At 40.3% G+C, this 17,759-nt stretch overlaps 1 protein-coding gene across 1 annotated transcript in view; it reads left to right on the forward strand.

Moving 5' to 3' along the window:
- Positions 1–17,759, forward strand: part of PCSK5 (proprotein convertase subtilisin/kexin type 5) — a 341,064-nt gene that overhangs the window by 150,884 nt on the left and 172,421 nt on the right. The window contains exon 8 of the mRNA XM_056848984.1: positions 11,303–11,515. Coding sequence (XP_056704962.1) covers positions 11,303–11,515 — 213 coding nt within the window. The remainder of the gene's footprint in view (positions 1–11,302; positions 11,516–17,759) is intronic.

The following is a 17,759-nucleotide window of genomic DNA, read 5'->3' on the forward strand; positions in this document are numbered from 1 at the left end:
TACATCCTGAGTTCAGTGGGTCTTATTCCTTAATCAGTGCATGAAGAATTGGTGTCCAAGAGTGCTTAGGACAAGGGTATCAAGCTACAATTCTGCATGAAATTAAAGCAAGCTTGGATGCCATTTATCTCAGTGGGACTTACATATAATTTTGAGCAGGAATGAAGTATTTTATGTCTCTTTGATTTAGCAATGAATGTTCTGCTTCTGACATACTGTGTGTGTTTTGAAAAGGAACTGTCTCAACTGCCTTCTAGGGAATACATTCCCTTTCTCAATGTGAACTGAAGCGTCTCATAGAACCTACAAAAATTTCTATCTCTCCAATCTTTTTCATCCTGTTACCATCAAGATTTGAATAACAAAGAATACTATTATTTACTAAAAGTATTTAATTATTTCTATATATACCAAAGTTAAAACATCCATGCATTTTGTCATATCTTTGCACCTTATTTGTCACACTTGTTTATGCCCTCATCCATCTTTTGTACCCTTCCTCCAGTCTCCACACCACTGTGTGATACCACAGGAGGCATCTTTTTAATTACTCTCATTGCCTGTTGATGCTGTCACTGGCATAAGACACAGGTGGAGAGAGAGAAATTAGATGGGTCAGACACTCCTGTGGAAATTTCTATACTGTGTTCATATACTGTTACCCCAGGTTTAGGGCATATACTATCCAGTTTAAAAAAGAAACATTAACTCACTACTTTAAACATGTATTTCACAGATGAAGATAATGTGAATTAACATTATAAAATAAAAATATCTGAATGTGAGCACAGAAAGATCAAGAAGTTATATTTTTCACATGTCTGTATTTCTCTCTCTCATGAGCACACACATGTTAGAGCATGCATAGCCTGGACATATTTTAATTGCATGCGGTAAAGTCATTGCATGAATGCAGGAAAGGTACTGCCAGGTTGATCCTGATTGTACAACCATTGTAGCCCAGTCCATGTTTTGTTCATTGTATTAATCTTTTCTACTTCATTTTTATAGGTAGTTTACTTTGTTATGTGTGCCACAACCTTGTTGAGTGGCCTTGGCAAGTAACTTTCCCTCAGCCTTATTTGTTGAGACATCTTTGTGGGAATAATCTGACAGCAGGTTATAGTGATGCAGAACTGTCATTTAGTAATATATTTTCCAGGTGAAAGATTGGTCCACATGTACATGTAGGTCAGTGCTGTATAAGTGGTTTCAAAATGCTCTTCTATAGCATTCCTGATGTATTATACAACTCTAATTCTTTGGTCTGTAATAAGTTGATTGTAGGCCTGGTGGAATAACTCTGTCTTACAGGCCCTGCAGAACTCTTTAAGGTCCCGCAAGGCCCTGATGTTACTAGGCAGAGCATTCTATCAGGCTGGAGCCAGGGCCGAAAAAGCTCTGGCTCTTGTCGAGGACAGCCACACACTGCTAGGGCCGGGGAACACCAACAGATTATTATGAGCTGAATGTAATGTTCTTCGGTGGGGGGCGGGGGGCGGGTGTACCAGAAGAGGTGGACTAACATAATTGATTTTTAGTATCAGAAATTTTTCCAGAAAATGTTCTGCTTTGGAGAAAGTTCTTCTCTCACATCTCTGCAACATTCTACATATTATTTCTTAAGTTGAATGAATAGAAAAGAGTTAACTCCACACAACCAAGCAATCAAGGGTAATAGTCATGGATCCGCACTGATAGGGGAGCAGCAGCAGTAGGAAAACTGTAGCGGGTAAAAGGATTAGTCCTTCCCCACCCATTTCTGCATTTAATTTTGAACTTATTTGGGTTTTTAAAAATTCTGTGAAGATAACACACTTGGGGGAAATCCCCCTCCAGTCTTACAATATTGCCCTCCAGTCATTTTTCACTAAACCTTGAACGAAATAGGAGATCCACACTCAGTGTATATGAGTGTATTGAACTTAAAAATGGGTGGTATTGTCTTCATGAAATCTGGAGGAATTCCAATGTGATGTAATGGTTAAAGATTTGGCCTAGGATCTATTGTACCTGGGTTCAAATTCCCATACTGTGATAACATAAAAACATAAGAGCCCTGCTGGATGAGACCAGAGGTACATCTGGTTACTTTTTCACACAGCAGTCAACCTGTTACTTTGGAGGTCCAACAAACATGACATAGAAGGCAAGACCTTCCCCGGATACTTCCTTCTGACACTGGTATTGAGAAGTTTGCTGCCCCTGCATATGGAGTTTACTCACCATACCTAGTAGCTACTGATGGACCTATCCTGCATGAATCTGTCTAACCCCTTTTTAATTACAATTTAATTATTCATTGTGTACAGATGAATTTCATTTTGACTGTCCTGGCTGTCCTGAATCAGTTGACCATAAAGTTAATACAATGTCCCTAAGTTCTAGTATTATGGGTAGAGGGTGGAAAAGCTCTATCCACTTTCTCCATTCTGTGTGTAATTCTAATAAACCTCTGTAATATTCCCTCTTAGTTGTCTCTTTTCTAAACTGAAAGATCCCAATTTTCTCATAGAAAAGGTGTACCAACCTCCTTGATCATCTTGATTGCCCTGTTCTGTGCTTTCTCTAGCTCTGCAACATCCTTTTGGGGATATGGTAATCAGAACTGCGTACAGTATTCCGAATGAGCCTGTCCAATATATCTGTATTCATTTTGGCATTTTTTTCAGTTCCTTTCCTAATTCTCCTCAGCATGGACTTGACCTTTTTGAAGAAGAACCTACAGTTTTAGAAAGTGAAGTGAAAGCTGCACTTAGAGCAACTGGGAGAAACCAATCACCTGGAGCAGATGGGATTTCAATAGAACTATTCCAAGCCACAGAAACGGAGTCCATCAAAAGGAGATGTCTAAGACTGCAGCAACTATCAGACCATCACATTAATTTCTCATGCAAGTAAAGTGATGCTCAAAATCTTACAACAAAGACTGTTACCATATATGGAACGAGAAATGCCTGATGTTCAAGCTGGATTCAGAAAAGGAAGAGGCACTAGAGATCATATTGCAAATTTATGTTAGTTACTGGAGCATATGAGAGAATTTCAGAAGGAAATCAGCTTGTGCTTCATAGATTACAGCAAAGCTTTTGACTGGATCACGAAAAGCTATGTCTGGTTTTAAAGGAAATGCCACAAAATCTGATTGTTTTGATGTGCAACCTTTACTCTGGACAAGAGGCCATGGTTAGGACAGAATATAGAGAAACAGAATGGTTTCCAGTTGGCAAAGGTGTTAGACAAGGATGTATTTTACCTTCCTATCTCTTCAATCTGTATGCAGAACATATAATTAGGAAAGCTGGATTAGATTTAGATGAAGGTGGAGTGAAAATTGCGGGGAGGATCATTAACAATTTGAGATATGCCGATGATACTACATTACCGGCAGAAAATAGTGAAGACTTTAAACGACTACTGCTGAAAGTTAAAGGAGAAAGTGCCAAAGCAGGACTACAGCTGAACATCAATAAGAACAAAGTAATGACTACAGGAGAATTACTCAACTTTAAGGCTGACAATGAGGAAATTAAAATTGTTGAAGACTTTCTATTCCTTGGCTCCATCATCAACCCAAAGGGAGACTGCAGCCAAGAAATCAGAAGGAGATTGAGACTGGGAAGAGTAGCTATGAAGGAGCTAGAAAAGATTCTGAAGTGTAAGGATGTGTCACTGGCCACAAGATCAAGTTAATTCATGCCATCGTATTCCCTATTATTATGTATGGGTGTGAAAGCTGGACAATGAAGAAAGCTGATAGGAAGAAAGTAGATTCCTTTGAAATGTGGTGTTGGAGGAGAGTGTTACAGATACTGTGGACTGCCAAAAAAAAAAAGCAAATCAGTGGGTTATAGATCAAATCAAGCCTGAACTGACCCAAGAGGCTAAAATGACTAAACTGAGGCTATCATACTTTGGTCACGTTATGAGAAGACAAGAGTCACTGGAAAAAACAATCATGCTAGGAAACGTTGAAGGCAGCAGGAAAAGAGGAAGACCCAACAAGAGATGGATTGACTCAATAAAGGAAGCCACAGCCCTCAATTTGCAAGACCTGAACAAGGCTGTTAAAGATAGGATGTTTTGGAGGACATTGATTCATAGGGTCACCATGAGTCAGAAGTGACTTGATGGCACTTAAGACACACACAGGGCTGGATAGGAGAGGGAGGATTGGCTGAGCCCAGGGTTTGCCCTTCCTTGGGGCAGCATTTAAAGGGTGTTCCCAGGAGCAGCCGGGAGGGGGGAGCTAGACCCATTCCAAGGCAGCAGAGAATTGGGAAATGGTTGAGCAGAATGGGGAAATTGGGTGAAGAGGAGCCCCCTTCTCTTGCTCTATTCTGGGGTTCTATCCTGGGGCACTTGTCCAACTAAAGGCAACCCTGGAAATGGAGGGTGAGACAGCCCTGTACTTAGACCCAATGGCAGCAGAATCTGACAACACAATATGAATGGTTGTGTTGCTGACTTTATTGTGTTTGAGAAAGTAAAATGTCTTGCATTCCATAGTTTCAGATTTCAAGTTCGAGCCAGCAGCACTGTTTGTTTTGTTATGTTTGCAGTTTTAAATACTAATTATAGTTCTTTAGGGAATAGTGTGAAGCTGTTTGACTGTTATTCCAAAGAACAACCATTCTAAGTTATTGCATAACTCTTTATGAGTCTGCAATACCTTTATGCCAATTTCATGCATTAAAAATTTGTTGACTTCATTGTCTAGAATAGGAATATTCAAGAACTCTGGTATCTTTTCTTTCTTACTTTGGCACCTTTTTCTATTTTCTATTTTAATGACAAGAACTTGATTTAGGTAAGTTCATGTAAATTCTTTGAAATATCATTTATGAGAAGCTGTAAAACCCTAACCCCTTGGCTAGAGATCTCAATGTGATAGCTGTGGCAACAAAATCTACTTCAGTGTAGTATGAAAAATGGACTTTGTATAAGCAGTAAAGAATGCAGAACAAGGAAGACATACACATTCTTGGTCGCACAAGGACCATGAAGTCTCTAGTAGATCTTGCCACTTAGGTTTGTGGATTCTCTAATTCATGTTCTCCTCAGCTGCATCAAAGCCCCTGTCTATTGATAGTGTAAGCTGCAGTAGCAAGATAATGTATGTGTGTATGAGCAGCTGCCTCATGACCACCCTAGCAAGTGTCTTTGAAGGCAAGTGAGAAGCAGAGGTGGTTTGCCATTGCCTTCCTATGGAAAGTCGTCCTTGGAGGTTTTCCTTCCTAGTACCAACCATACTTAGCTTCTGAGAGCTCACAAGATTGTGCTATACCATGCCGTCTTCCCTCTCCAGCAAGAGAATATAAACAGCTTTTAAAAATTCCAAAACTTGTGCAAAGGAGAAAATAATATATAACCTCTGACTATTCAGGAGGCTAGAGTACAATTCATGTTGCATATCTTTGAACCAGTGGCCAACTCTAACTCAGTTGTTAAATAATTTTACTTGTAAATAAGTGTAACTCTATTCCAAAAGACTGAGATAGTGGGTTGAAAATTTGTTTTAAAAGGATCTTGTAGATAACAAAGAACCCCAACCAAAATGGGGTGCTACATACAGCTATTTTGAACATTTATTCTTGTGAAAAATCAAATGGGATCAATTGGTCATAATAAACATCTCACAGTGTTAAAATTGTAGAATGTTGACTTTAAGTATTTGGTTTTCATCAAGTCTCCAAAATAAAACCACTGAACTCTTGCCTAAGATTGTATTATCACTTTTATCCTTCAGCCTGCCTTACTGAATGTGAAGTGAAGTTAGTTAATGAGTCTTTCCCCTCACTAGTTGTTTCTTTAGTCAGTTCAATAGTGACCAAATTGGCTGAGAAAAAGAAAACTAAATCTGAGGTGGTAGGAAATACACAGGAAGACAGACTCAGTGACCTGAAGAGATTAGAGCAGTAGGGTCTCTTGGCAACAGCAGGCAATTGGTGCTAATACATTTATAATCCAGGGAGAGGAAGTTAACTGCACAAATAGAAGACAAACAGAGTGGCCTCCTGTTTTAAAACTGATTTTCAATTCATCTTTTTAATTTGTTTCAAATTAGTAAGGTATTTAAATGGACAAGCCTTTTTAATGATAATTAGTATGGGGTAGGAAAGGATGTAAGAAGCCATCTTAAAGGTATTAAGAAGTGTTTCATCATTCCTTAGAAGTTTCAGTGAGATCAGAAACAAATATTAGCAGAGATCTGTGAATTCAAAGAATTTCACCCATTTATATGGATTTCCACACATAAGAAGTCTAGTACTTATTAATTAAACAAAATTCAAATCTGACTTTGGGTTTGCCATCTAACCCAAACTGGACTACAATCAAACTGACAGAATTGTACAAATACTATATAAAGTATGATGGGAATACCACAGTTCCAGTTTGATTTGAGCTCCAAAGCTGCTTATAGCTTTTGAAAACACTTAGGAGATCTAGTCACAATTTTTACACCATCTTGTCCACCGTGTCCCCCAGCAGATTTATTCTAAATTGTATAAATGTAAATAGCTAGCGTCCGGTTTCTCGTTTCCTTTCCATCCCACCTATCCAGATAGAATAGGTACAACTCATTTACTTAATGCCCACCCAGATCCAGTGTGAGACTTACCATTCTATTAAACATTTTTAAGGTTTGTTTTAAAAACGGAAATGTTTACTAATGTGCCTGCTTCAAAAGACAGGGAAGCACAGGCTGTTGAAGAATGAATAAATACAGTACATCCAGGAGAGAAGGTTCTTCAGCCTATGTGGGAAGGGAAATGGACTCATAAATAGAAACAGTGAGGTGCTAACCCATATTCTGGTTTCGTTCAGCAGAGAGGGTCAGTCTTAAACCTCAGTTATTAATGACCTGGAGCTGGGGGTGAACAGCGAGATGGCCAAGTTTGCAGATGACACCAAATTATTTAGGGTGGTTAAAACAAAAATGGATTTTGAAGAGCTCCAAAAGGATGTCTCCAAGCTGGAGGAATGGGCATTAAAATGGCAAATAAGATTCAATGTGAGCAAGTGTAGGTGATGCATATTGGGGCAAAAGAATCCCAATTTCACATATACACTGATGGGATCTGTGCTGACAGTAACAGACCAAGAAAGGGATCTTGGGGTGGTCCTGCGTAGTCATTATGCAGAAAGTAACTCAGCCTTCTCAGTCATCTTTTTGTGAACTGGAAGACAATGTAAGATAACAAAAGTGGTGAGTAACTGAATAAAGGGGAAATAATAGGTCTAATTCTGATACATTTCAAGACAGATAAAAGTTCCCTTTTAATATAATTGATTATTTGATCATTCTATAAAAAGGAAAGAAGAATGTGGAAATCAAATGTAAGGCAGAGACCAGATGAAGCATTGTTAAACTGTGAGGTGTGACATGGAAGATAAGAGCACAGAGTTACATTCATATGATTTCTCTATGCAGAAATTCTTTTAAGAGGGCTGATGATGGAGGGAAGAACAGACCCCTCACACCAGGGGAGCATTTTGTATTTGCCGAAAAGCCTTATTTTCTCAACATTGTTATATTATTACTATCCACTGTGATGCCATTTAAAAGGAACAACAAAAACATTGTCTGAATCTGTAAAAAATCTTTTAAAAATTAAAATAGGAAAACTAAGATTAGCCAAACAAAGCTTGTAAGAATTATACTTTTTTGCTGGTCAGACTGATCTTGTTCACAAAGGTAACCCCGTAATACATTTACCCAGGAAACTGAGCCCTTTTTTTAGTCAAAAAGGTTTTGAAATGATAAATTAAATTTTGCATAATCATGCTGTACGAAGGCGAAAGCCAGGATAATTTAGTATGCAATGTAGTGGTTAGGGCAGAAAGTTTGCCTTCTCATATCTTGCATTTATTAATTTATCATTACTTAGGCGCTGTGCTTGAACTGAGAATAGAGGGATTTTTTTTCTTGTGTGGATTTAGATCTTATGCTCAGCCAAAGTACATTAATGAAAAATGTGCCTGGATTCATTTCAGATTGACCTGATATATCGCCAACACGTTTCTTAATGCCATTTGCAATACTTACACCTGTTTGCAAACACTCTGACCAAAATAAGTGGTCTTGTTTGTTATATATTATTATATGGATTTCCCACAAAGTAAATTTTACATGACAGCCTGCAAGTTAGTAAGAACTAACATAGCTAGTTGCTGAAATGTTGACCTTGGCAGAATTGTGTTCAAATTGCTGTTTACCCATGATTAAAACATACATTTTGTATCTCTGAGAGCTTCATCTAATCATCTGTGAGACAGAAATTACTAATTTCTGTTGCAGTGACAAATAACTATGGGTGTACACAGAAAAACAACGGGACATATACGTAAATAGTTACTGAGGAATTGCATGTAGCATAATCCTAAGTATAGTTATGCAGAAGTAAGGTCATTTTGGGGGCAGGCTATAAATCCAATTAACAGAATAAATAATTTGGGTTTAGGACTGAATCTTTAAGTATACAAGTAAGATGTTTCATCAGAAAGTGTTTAATAATTCATTGCATTAGGACATAAGTATATTTAACTTCCTTTTAACATTGTATCCACACAGAAGAAATCCCATCTAAAAGATCAATAGCAATTTATTCTTAAATTAATATTTAACTAGCAGTGTTTCTTCTAGACTAATTTAATAAAGGAAGAATAGGCAGGCTACATCCCATTTACCAAATACTTCCCCCCTGCCCATTTGGCTGGTTTTGGACACTCCTTTGCCGACCAGTTCTGGAGGATAGTGGTGGGAAAGAGACAGGGATAAGCTTCTGAGACATATAAGCTGTATGTTAGCTACACTTCCTTATACTGTGAAGTAATACGGCCATTCCCTGATCAGAAGACACTCTTTATGCAGAAGAGCATCTTTAGACCACCTGGATGCATTAATAATTATATGACTTCTTGGGTCAGTATTGCAATATTTTAATGTTAGGAAATGGGCAGGGCTAGGTTATGCATATTGGGGACTGTTGCTTATGAACCAGAAAATCATCAGCAGGAAAAAAAACCTGGAAAATATATTTACAAGATGGTAGTATTTTCCAGATGCTAGATATGAAAGACTGGATCATGCTTATCAATAGCTCAATCAAATGAAGAATATGATACAGTTTTCTTTGGATTCCCAATGTATTTTTTTTACTCGTACATACTTAGTAACTTTCTTATGACTAATACAGAACTTTATCCAATTTTAATTGTGTCACAACATGACTTTAGAAACAATCTTTGCAGGCAGTTATACCTGAAATGTGTTTGAACAATATTCGATGTGAAGCAGTATCCCATTTACAGAATCCATGAGGCATTGGGCACACTTTTAAATGAAATAGTAAGAATTCTGATTTATGAGGCTGAATTCTTTTCTAAGTTAAACTTTGTTTCTTTTGCATTCTCGCCCATCAAATAATTGAAAAGGTAAAGGTCTCATTGCACAAATAGCCTGAAATGTCCATTAGCTAAACAAAGTAATATATTTAGTCCAAAATGTATAAATTCAGTGAAGCTCACAGAGATTGTGGTAGCTATCAGTTTTTAGAACACCACTGATTCTGATGAAGGAGGAAAGTATGAATAGTTATTTCTTTATTTATGATGTTATCATGCTCTCATTTTCCAGAAATAAAGAGTAACCTAGAGAGACCAATGGCAGAAAGGTGGAAAAACTTGACTGTTACTGCAGTAGGTGGAAACAGTCAGCACTAAGGTCGTGCAAAAAAAAAATCGATAAATTTCAGGTTCAGGGTTATTTGGCCCAATTTTTTGGGTAAACCCAGAATAAGCCAGTATTTACCATACTGGTAAATAGGGCGTTCAGCTTATTCCAGGTTTACTGAAAAAGTTCGGGCCCATTATAGTCCAAATCAGACTCAGAATCACATAACCTTTATTGGCATAATCATTATAGTCTATGGGGATTTTTTCAAAGCTCCTGTGGGGGCATTTTTGGAGGTAGAGTCACCAAATTTGCAGTGTGACTGCAAGGGATTCTCCTTAGATGGTAACTGAAGTTTGGTGAACTTTGGGACAGGGGTCCAATTGTATGGGCCCTCAGAGGAGTTGCCCCCATCCTCCAGGTATTTGCAAGCCAAGCTGTCCATCAGTTTTCAGGTTCAGAAGTTCAGCGTTGCAGAGGGCTAATGGACAGAGCCGATTGGCAAGCTGGCACCTCAAAGTCTGGGACTCCCTTCGTATCCGGAGCACATAGTATGTCCATGTAAATTAGCTTCCAAACTGAGGGAAAAGGCTTAAATGCAAGAAAAATAAACCACGGAAAACATTTCTTTTGGTGGCAAATGACATCCTGTGAACAGTCCTTTATTATAGTCATGAAAAATCTGATTTCAAGAGAAGGTCATGGTGTGAGGAAACAAAGCCACTACTCGGGCAACCTTCTTTTTGAAAGCAGGTTTTCCTGGTGGGGGGGAGGAGTTGTGATATCAGAGCCAGCTGAAGTCCTGATGACGGGGGCTGCTCTGAAGGAGATTGCTCATCCGAGCGAGTGAAGAAGTCTCCCTCGGAACCCTGGTGATGTGAGCAGCTTTCAAAGCTGGTTCTTTTTAGTTGGAGGGTATATCCCTCCGGGTAGGACTGGGTGAGCTGAAAGGTGATAGTTGGCCAGACCAAGTTGGCTCCGATTACATCACCCCTACCTCAAAGGGACCCAACTATGAGGCCCTAAGAAAACCAGTAAAACATAGAAAAATGGGAGAAAGCACAAAACCCTGCATCTGAGCAAAGGCGAATAGCCTATTCGGCTTCTGGCAGATTTCCAGGTCTTCGTATTCAGTCTACCCAAAACCTGAATATTGTTGAAATGGCTAATTTTGGGTTTATTTTGAGTTTGGGTATACCGATATGCACAACCCTAGTCAGCACATTGAGAAGGATAACTTTATCGAATGGCATGTGATGAAAAATCAAGTCTTTGTAATGGTCGGTAACTGGAATCGGGCCGTGGTCGAAACAATATGGACTTCCCTAGAAAATCACTATTCATTTTTAAGTTCTGACTTTTTTGATGTGAACGATATTTTGATGTGAACAAAAAAGTCTAGTAGAAAACTTTTCTTCAATATGATCATGACTCAGTAGTTAAGTACATTGAAATAGCATTGAAGGATCTGCTTAACACTCCCATTGAAAAAAATAGACCTTTCCTCCCTTAAATTTTACTGTCCGATGCTGTATTTGTTGAATGACAGCAAAGAAGAGGTAGAGAAAGTAGCCTTATATGTTTACAAACTAAATTAATTACTTTTTCTGTACTTACTTTGAATAGGGCCGAGGCAACTTGGGTTCCATTTATGTTTGGGCTTCTGGAAATGGTGGAAGGAGTAAGGATCATTGTTCCTGTGATGGCTACACCAATAGCATCTACACTATCTCCATCAGCAGCACGGCTGAAAGTGGGAGAAAGCCTTGGTATCTAGAAGAATGTGCATCTACACTAGCCACAACGTACAGCAGTGGAGAATCCTATGACAGGAAAATAGTATGTGGTGTTTTCAACATGATCAAAGCATGTTTGTATTTTTATTGTTGTTGTGGGAGATGAAAGAATGCCTACTAGGGCTTTGTGTAGATTAATAAATTTATTAGACTAGAAAATAAAAATTGCTCAGGTCACCAGACACATTTTAAATGAATGATCAAAAATCTCACTTTTCAGCCAACTCTATCATTTGTGCAACTAAAAATTGGTTTGCACAAACCACAGAAACTCCAACTATTGTTGGTCTCTTATTGAGCAAAAAATAGTTTTGTTCTCTTTCAGCTGTAGTTATCTATCACCCATACCAGTTCTTGTTAATGTTGTCTCGATTCCAGTCTCTTGCTGCTAATAAGGAGTTAAGCTGAGATGTTTTTCAAAATATTGTCTATCATTTCTTCCAGTAATCTGGGATATTAGACATCTCTCCTGGAAACTTTGCTGTTTTCAAATGATTAATTTAAAGAAAAAATCTGAGGTAACTCTTCATTCCAGTAATGTTTCTATTTTTTTCTTCTTTTTTGAGAAATTTTATATCTGTATTTGGATTGTTTCCTTAAAATCCTTGATAAGTAAAAACAATAGGTAGACAAGTCTTTCCGTTTCCCAGCAAATAACACTCCTGTGATGACATTTCTCATCATGATTTAATAGGAACTTTGTAACCCTTGATTCATAGTAAAATATTTGCTCTTCTTGTGCAATTTTGTTATTTTCCAGTTCTTATGTCCTTGAAAACATGGTTTAATTTAGTACACATGGCTTCCTAAGAATGTTACTTGATAAGGTCTTCTACTACTTACTATTCTAAAACCCTGAATTACCCTGCCTTAATCTCTAAATAATTTAAGAAAAGCAACTTTAAGATTGCTTTTTAAAGAAAATGCCTTGTATTGCATGTTGTTGCCTTCCCTTTTATTTTCAGCTGAGATGTGGCATGTTAGATATGAGTATGTATTCCTTTGTGCACAGAGCTGTCCCTGCCATTGAACTGAATGAGAAATCAGAATTCTTGACTCAGAACCCTTATTGGATGATATGAACAGACTACAGAAATGAATAATGGCATTTCTTATTTCTGCATTTTTAAATTATGATCAGAAGTGGTAATCTGAGGAATTTATGACTCAAAGGCAGCTAAGTCATATACATATGATAGCAGAATGCAACAAAATTTTGAGGGATCAGCAAATGAAATTAAATATTAATATATTAATATAAAATCTTTAAAATTAATACACAGATATTTCAAGGCCAAAAGCTGCAGTCCTAAGAACACTTTCCAGGGGGTAAGCCCCACTGAATAAAATTACTTCTAAGTAGACTTGCATAGGATTTTCCCCAAATGTGACTACAGGGGAATGGTTTGCTTTGTGTTTCTGCAAAAGAGGTGGGGCTGGCATGCTATGTCTGATATGATTGTGTTTCTTGAACTTAGTGATGGGACAGAGTCTGAAATTGAGACAGGTTGAATACTGGATACTATCCAAGACTTCTCATCTTGGATAGCTTGAGCTTCATCAACATGAATCTTTTTTCCATCCCTAAATTGCATACTTTTTACCATTTCCAATTCTTCTTCCCAAAACTAACTCATGTGACTGCAGTGACTGTGTGTGTGTGTGTGTGTTTGCGATAAATACACTACCCTTCAGGCCTGGATGCTGGCACAGGCAAGTAAATCCAGAGTATAATCTTCCCCACCAGACTGAGAGAGTTTCAGGAGCTAACAGTCATCATACCATGGTACATACCATAATGTCTGAGAACATATCATCTTAAGTGTACTCTCTGGAAGTATACCATAGTAGCTGGACATAGTACAATTAGGGGACATAATTAGGAAACATAGCACACTTAACCACGTTTCCTGGATACTTGTGTTCAGTCAGCACTACTCCTCTTAAAAGAATCTGTTGCATATCATGTCAAAGAATCTATTTTACATTTTGGGCTGCCCTCAGTCTCTGTTTCTTGCTGTCCATTATCAGACTTCACTTGAATTCTATACAATGCAAAGACCTGAACATAAAAACTTTGTGATAAAAATTGTTTATATGTTTTGAAAAGGCACAGTGAGCAAGTACAAGCACATGCCATGTAATGCCCAGCTAATAATTTACCCCATAAGAACAATTAGCGTTTGAACAGTGTATTTGTTTCTGGAGTGATAAACTAGAGTTAATACTCTCATAATAGACAACAACCTTTTGAGTTTCTTCTCATAGTATTTGTATTCAATCTTAGGTAACAAATTTAGACTCTTTTTTTATGCATGTTGTCAGTGCTGCCACATTATTGCTCTTTAACAGAATCTTAAGCATTTACATTGTACAAGGAATTATATATAATTGCATCTGGATTATACTTAAAAGCAAAGGGATATCTAAAAAAAAATCACCAAGGAAGATATGGTCCTCTTCAGGGCAAAAAAGCCTCTTGCAGAAGTGTCTCATTTTTTCCTGTTCTTCGGCTAGTATCAACACTATGTTATCTGGAACTTGGCTCCCATCACAGAAAATCAGCTGTCCTCTTAGCTAACTTCTTGTGGTTTCTCTTTCTCACAGCTGTGTGAGTTACATAGCCCAAACAAAAATGAGAAGAAAAAGTGGTTCAAAAGCTGTCATATGTTGGTACCTAACTCTAAATTATGCTGAGAACCATTACAATATGAAGCACTTAAAGCACTCTGATCCTGTTATATAAATACTTATTCATTTTCGATCTTCAGTGCAGCCCCACATTTGGGACTGTGCCTGCGTGCAGGCCTGCCACAGAAAACGTTTTACTAGCCTCAGGCCTATACCGGGGATGCCTCTCCCATAGAGCAGGCGGGGCCAGCTTTCTGCCGAACCACCTCATGCTCCTGGGCAGAGCATCCCCTCCCTCCTCAGTTCCTTCGCCTCTGCCAAGAGTGGAACTTTCTCTACCTCAGTGCTGATCAGCGTTTCTTTTCCGTCTTTCGATCTTCCTCTGAGTGTGTGAGTCCTTTCCTGTCCTTTCGGGGCTGTCGTTCAGGGCTTCCTGACGAACCCCAGCGCTCCCGCGCCCCGTGGCTCAACCGGAATAGGAGAGTCCGGTCCCCTCAGCCAACTGCTGAGTACCGCCATGGCTTCAAAGTCACTCTTCAAGAACTGCACCAAGTGTGCTACTAAGATACCTCACACTGATGAGCATGATCTGTTCCTAATATGATTGTGTGAAGGCCACAACGTGTCTGCCTGCAAAATATGCCCAAAGTTCTCTACCAGGGTGTGCAATGCATGTGCAACCTGCTTGAAGGCCAAACGGTGGAGGAGAGCTTTGTCCACTCCGGCCCCCTCCATCGGATCCGAGACGCCGCAGAGACCCACCTCTGTCCACTCAGTTCCAGCAGCTCTGACACATGGATCCATCACGGATCCGACCCGACCAGTTCCATCGCAACCCTCTTCAGAACCTAGACACTCCTCTAAGAGACACAGTAAAGAACATGCTCGCTCGGAGCCTTCAACCAAAAAACACAAAATCAAGGATAAACATCACAAAAAATCTAGCGATCCGAGTCACCAACGATTGGCCCCGAAGCTGCCCTCCCCACCGGTTCCAGATCCGAGTGCCATCATGGCTTCGCCAAGGACTCCATCCCTGCAATCCGAGTCCCATCTGCATTCCTTCTCAGATCTCGAGTTTGACCTACCTTTAGAGGCCCAACATCCATTGGATCCTGTCACCTTGGATCCAAGACCCTCCACCTCCACCTTGATGGAACCACCACAACAACGAAGCCTCCCCCCGGGTCTCATTCAGGATTGGTTAGACTTCTGCAGACTTAAACAGCAGTCTCTCCAGGCTAAACCCCTGTCACAAGGTCCTGCCCCTCAGACAGCGTTCCCATCACCCTCATATACCCAGTCTGTTTCCCTTGTGGACTCTGACCCTGAGGAATTTGAAGCCTTGGCTTCCATGGCAAGCTCTGAGGGTATGTCAGAACCATCTCTGGAAGAACAGGTAGGGGACACCGAGGCTATCTCCCGCTCTGAGGATCTGCACCTTTGAAGTGAACAAATGCTTTGCATGGCAGAGGCTCTAGAGATCAACATAACAACTTCAGACAGTAGGCCAAAAGACAGAATCTTGAGCCAACTTTACCCAGATGCCTCTGGCATAGTAGCATTCCCAGTGCCCTGAGGGCCTCACTGATATTGGGAGGATGCTGTGAAAGAAACCATCCTCCGCCCCAGCCTCCACGAAAAAGACTGAGAATCTCTACAGAGTCAAACACGACTTAGCCGAGTTCCTCACTATTCACCCTCCTCCCTCATCCATCGTGACTGGTGAGATGCAAGCCCTTCAGAGATAGGGACACCACTCGACCCCTGCTGACAAGGAAAGTAGGAGGCTCGACTACCTGGGCAGAAAATCGTATACTTCATCCGCCCTGAGCTTCAGGATTGCAACCTATCAAACAATCATGGGTGGCTATCAGCTGTTCCTCTGGGAGGAGGCTGCCCCCCACCTGGAGCTTCTCCCTGAGGAGTCTGAATCCGCTATCAGTTTGATCCAGGTGGAAGCACTTCACCTATCAAAACAGGAGATAATCGTGGGCAAGCATGAAGCAGAAACAGCCCACTCCATGGCCACAATCATCACCCTATGCCGTCACTCCTGGCTGCGTAACACTGCTCTGCCTATTGACACCAGATCACAGGTAGAGGATCTTCTGTTTTAGGGAGACACCCTTTTTGCATCTACCACCACAGAGTTTCTCACCAATATAAAAAAGGACCAACAGACAGCCAGGTCCCTGGGCATGTTACCCTACAACAACCCCTCTCAGGAGCGCTTCCAGCCTCGCCAACAAGAGTTCGCCACGCCATTCTACAGAGGTCAAAGACAACAACAGTTCCATCAACAGTATCCTCAGCAGAGGCAGTACCAACAGCCCTTTCATCAGGGTCAGTCAGGGAAACATAGGCAGAACAACAGACAAAGGCCCACCACTAGCCCCCAGCCAAAGGATCAGCAACAGTCCTCCCAAAGATTCTGACTGAGCCAGCAGGCCATCCAAGAGAATCTCCCATTTCTCAACAGACTGGCAAAATTTGCTGATTGCTGGCGATCCATCTGCACAGATAGTTGGGTCTTGAAGGTTATTTCTGAAGGTTATTGTTTAGAGTTCAAGCCTCTCCCTACCTGTTCACATCCTAGGTCTGCAAGAGACAACCCCTTCCCTGAGTTTGGCCCACAACTGCAGGAGCTCCTGCAAAAGGCCGCAGTTCAATGTGTACCACCAGATTGTTATGGTTTTTTCTCCAGAAAATTATAATTGAGAAAAAAGATGGAGGTTCTAGACCAATCATTGATTTAAGAGACCTGAATACATGTTTGAGAGTTTCAAAGTTCCGTATGGTTTCCTTGCCATCTGTGATGGAACTCCTTAACCCGAATTCCTGGTTTGTCGTCCTAGACTTAAAGGACGCTTACTTTTATGTGTCTGTTCACCCCTCTCACAGAAAGTACCTCATGTTCCGTTATGGTGAGGAGTTTTTTCACTACACAGTACTTCCATTTGGCCTAGCCACAGCACCTAGGTTGTTTACGAAATGCATTGCTGTAGTCATTTCTTACCTTAGAAGCAGGGGATGTAGCATCTTATCTTATCTAGATGACTGGCTCATCACGGCGGATACCCCAGTGAATCTGGCTAGTCAGTTGGACCTTGTACTGTTGACCTGCTCCAACCTGGGACTCATGGTAAATTTGAAAAAATCCAAATTGATCCCGACACAAAGAGTTCAATTCATCTCATTTAATCTAATTTCAAATTGGTCCCAACACAAAGAGTTCAATTCGTAGGGGAGGTTTTAGATTCCACTCAGGGCAGAGCTTTTCTCCTGCAGGAGAGTGGTAGCCATTAAACACTTGGCAGGAGTCGTTCCTGAGATGTAGGCACCAACCGGTGGTATCCATTCAGAGGCTACAGGGCCTAATGGCTTCCACCACAGCCATCACCACTCATGCTAGGCTTCAGATGAGGGTGCTACAGAATTAGTTTCTGCGAACTTTCAACCATCTTTATCATTCCCAATTACACAGATTGCCCATCCCAAAAGTAGTCCTGAGGTCTTTAAAGTGGGGGTTGTCAGAGCCCAACCTCTTGGTAGGTGTGTCATTTGGTTATTGGAACCCAGACTTCGTACTAACCACCGATGCCTCTCTGGAAGGGTGGGAGGGTCACTGTGAGGGGTATTCGGTACAGGGCCGT

Source organism: Euleptes europaea, chromosome 4, assembly GCF_029931775.1.
Source record: "Euleptes europaea isolate rEulEur1 chromosome 4, rEulEur1.hap1, whole genome shotgun sequence".
Taxonomy (NCBI): Eukaryota; Metazoa; Chordata; class Lepidosauria; order Squamata; family Sphaerodactylidae; genus Euleptes; species Euleptes europaea.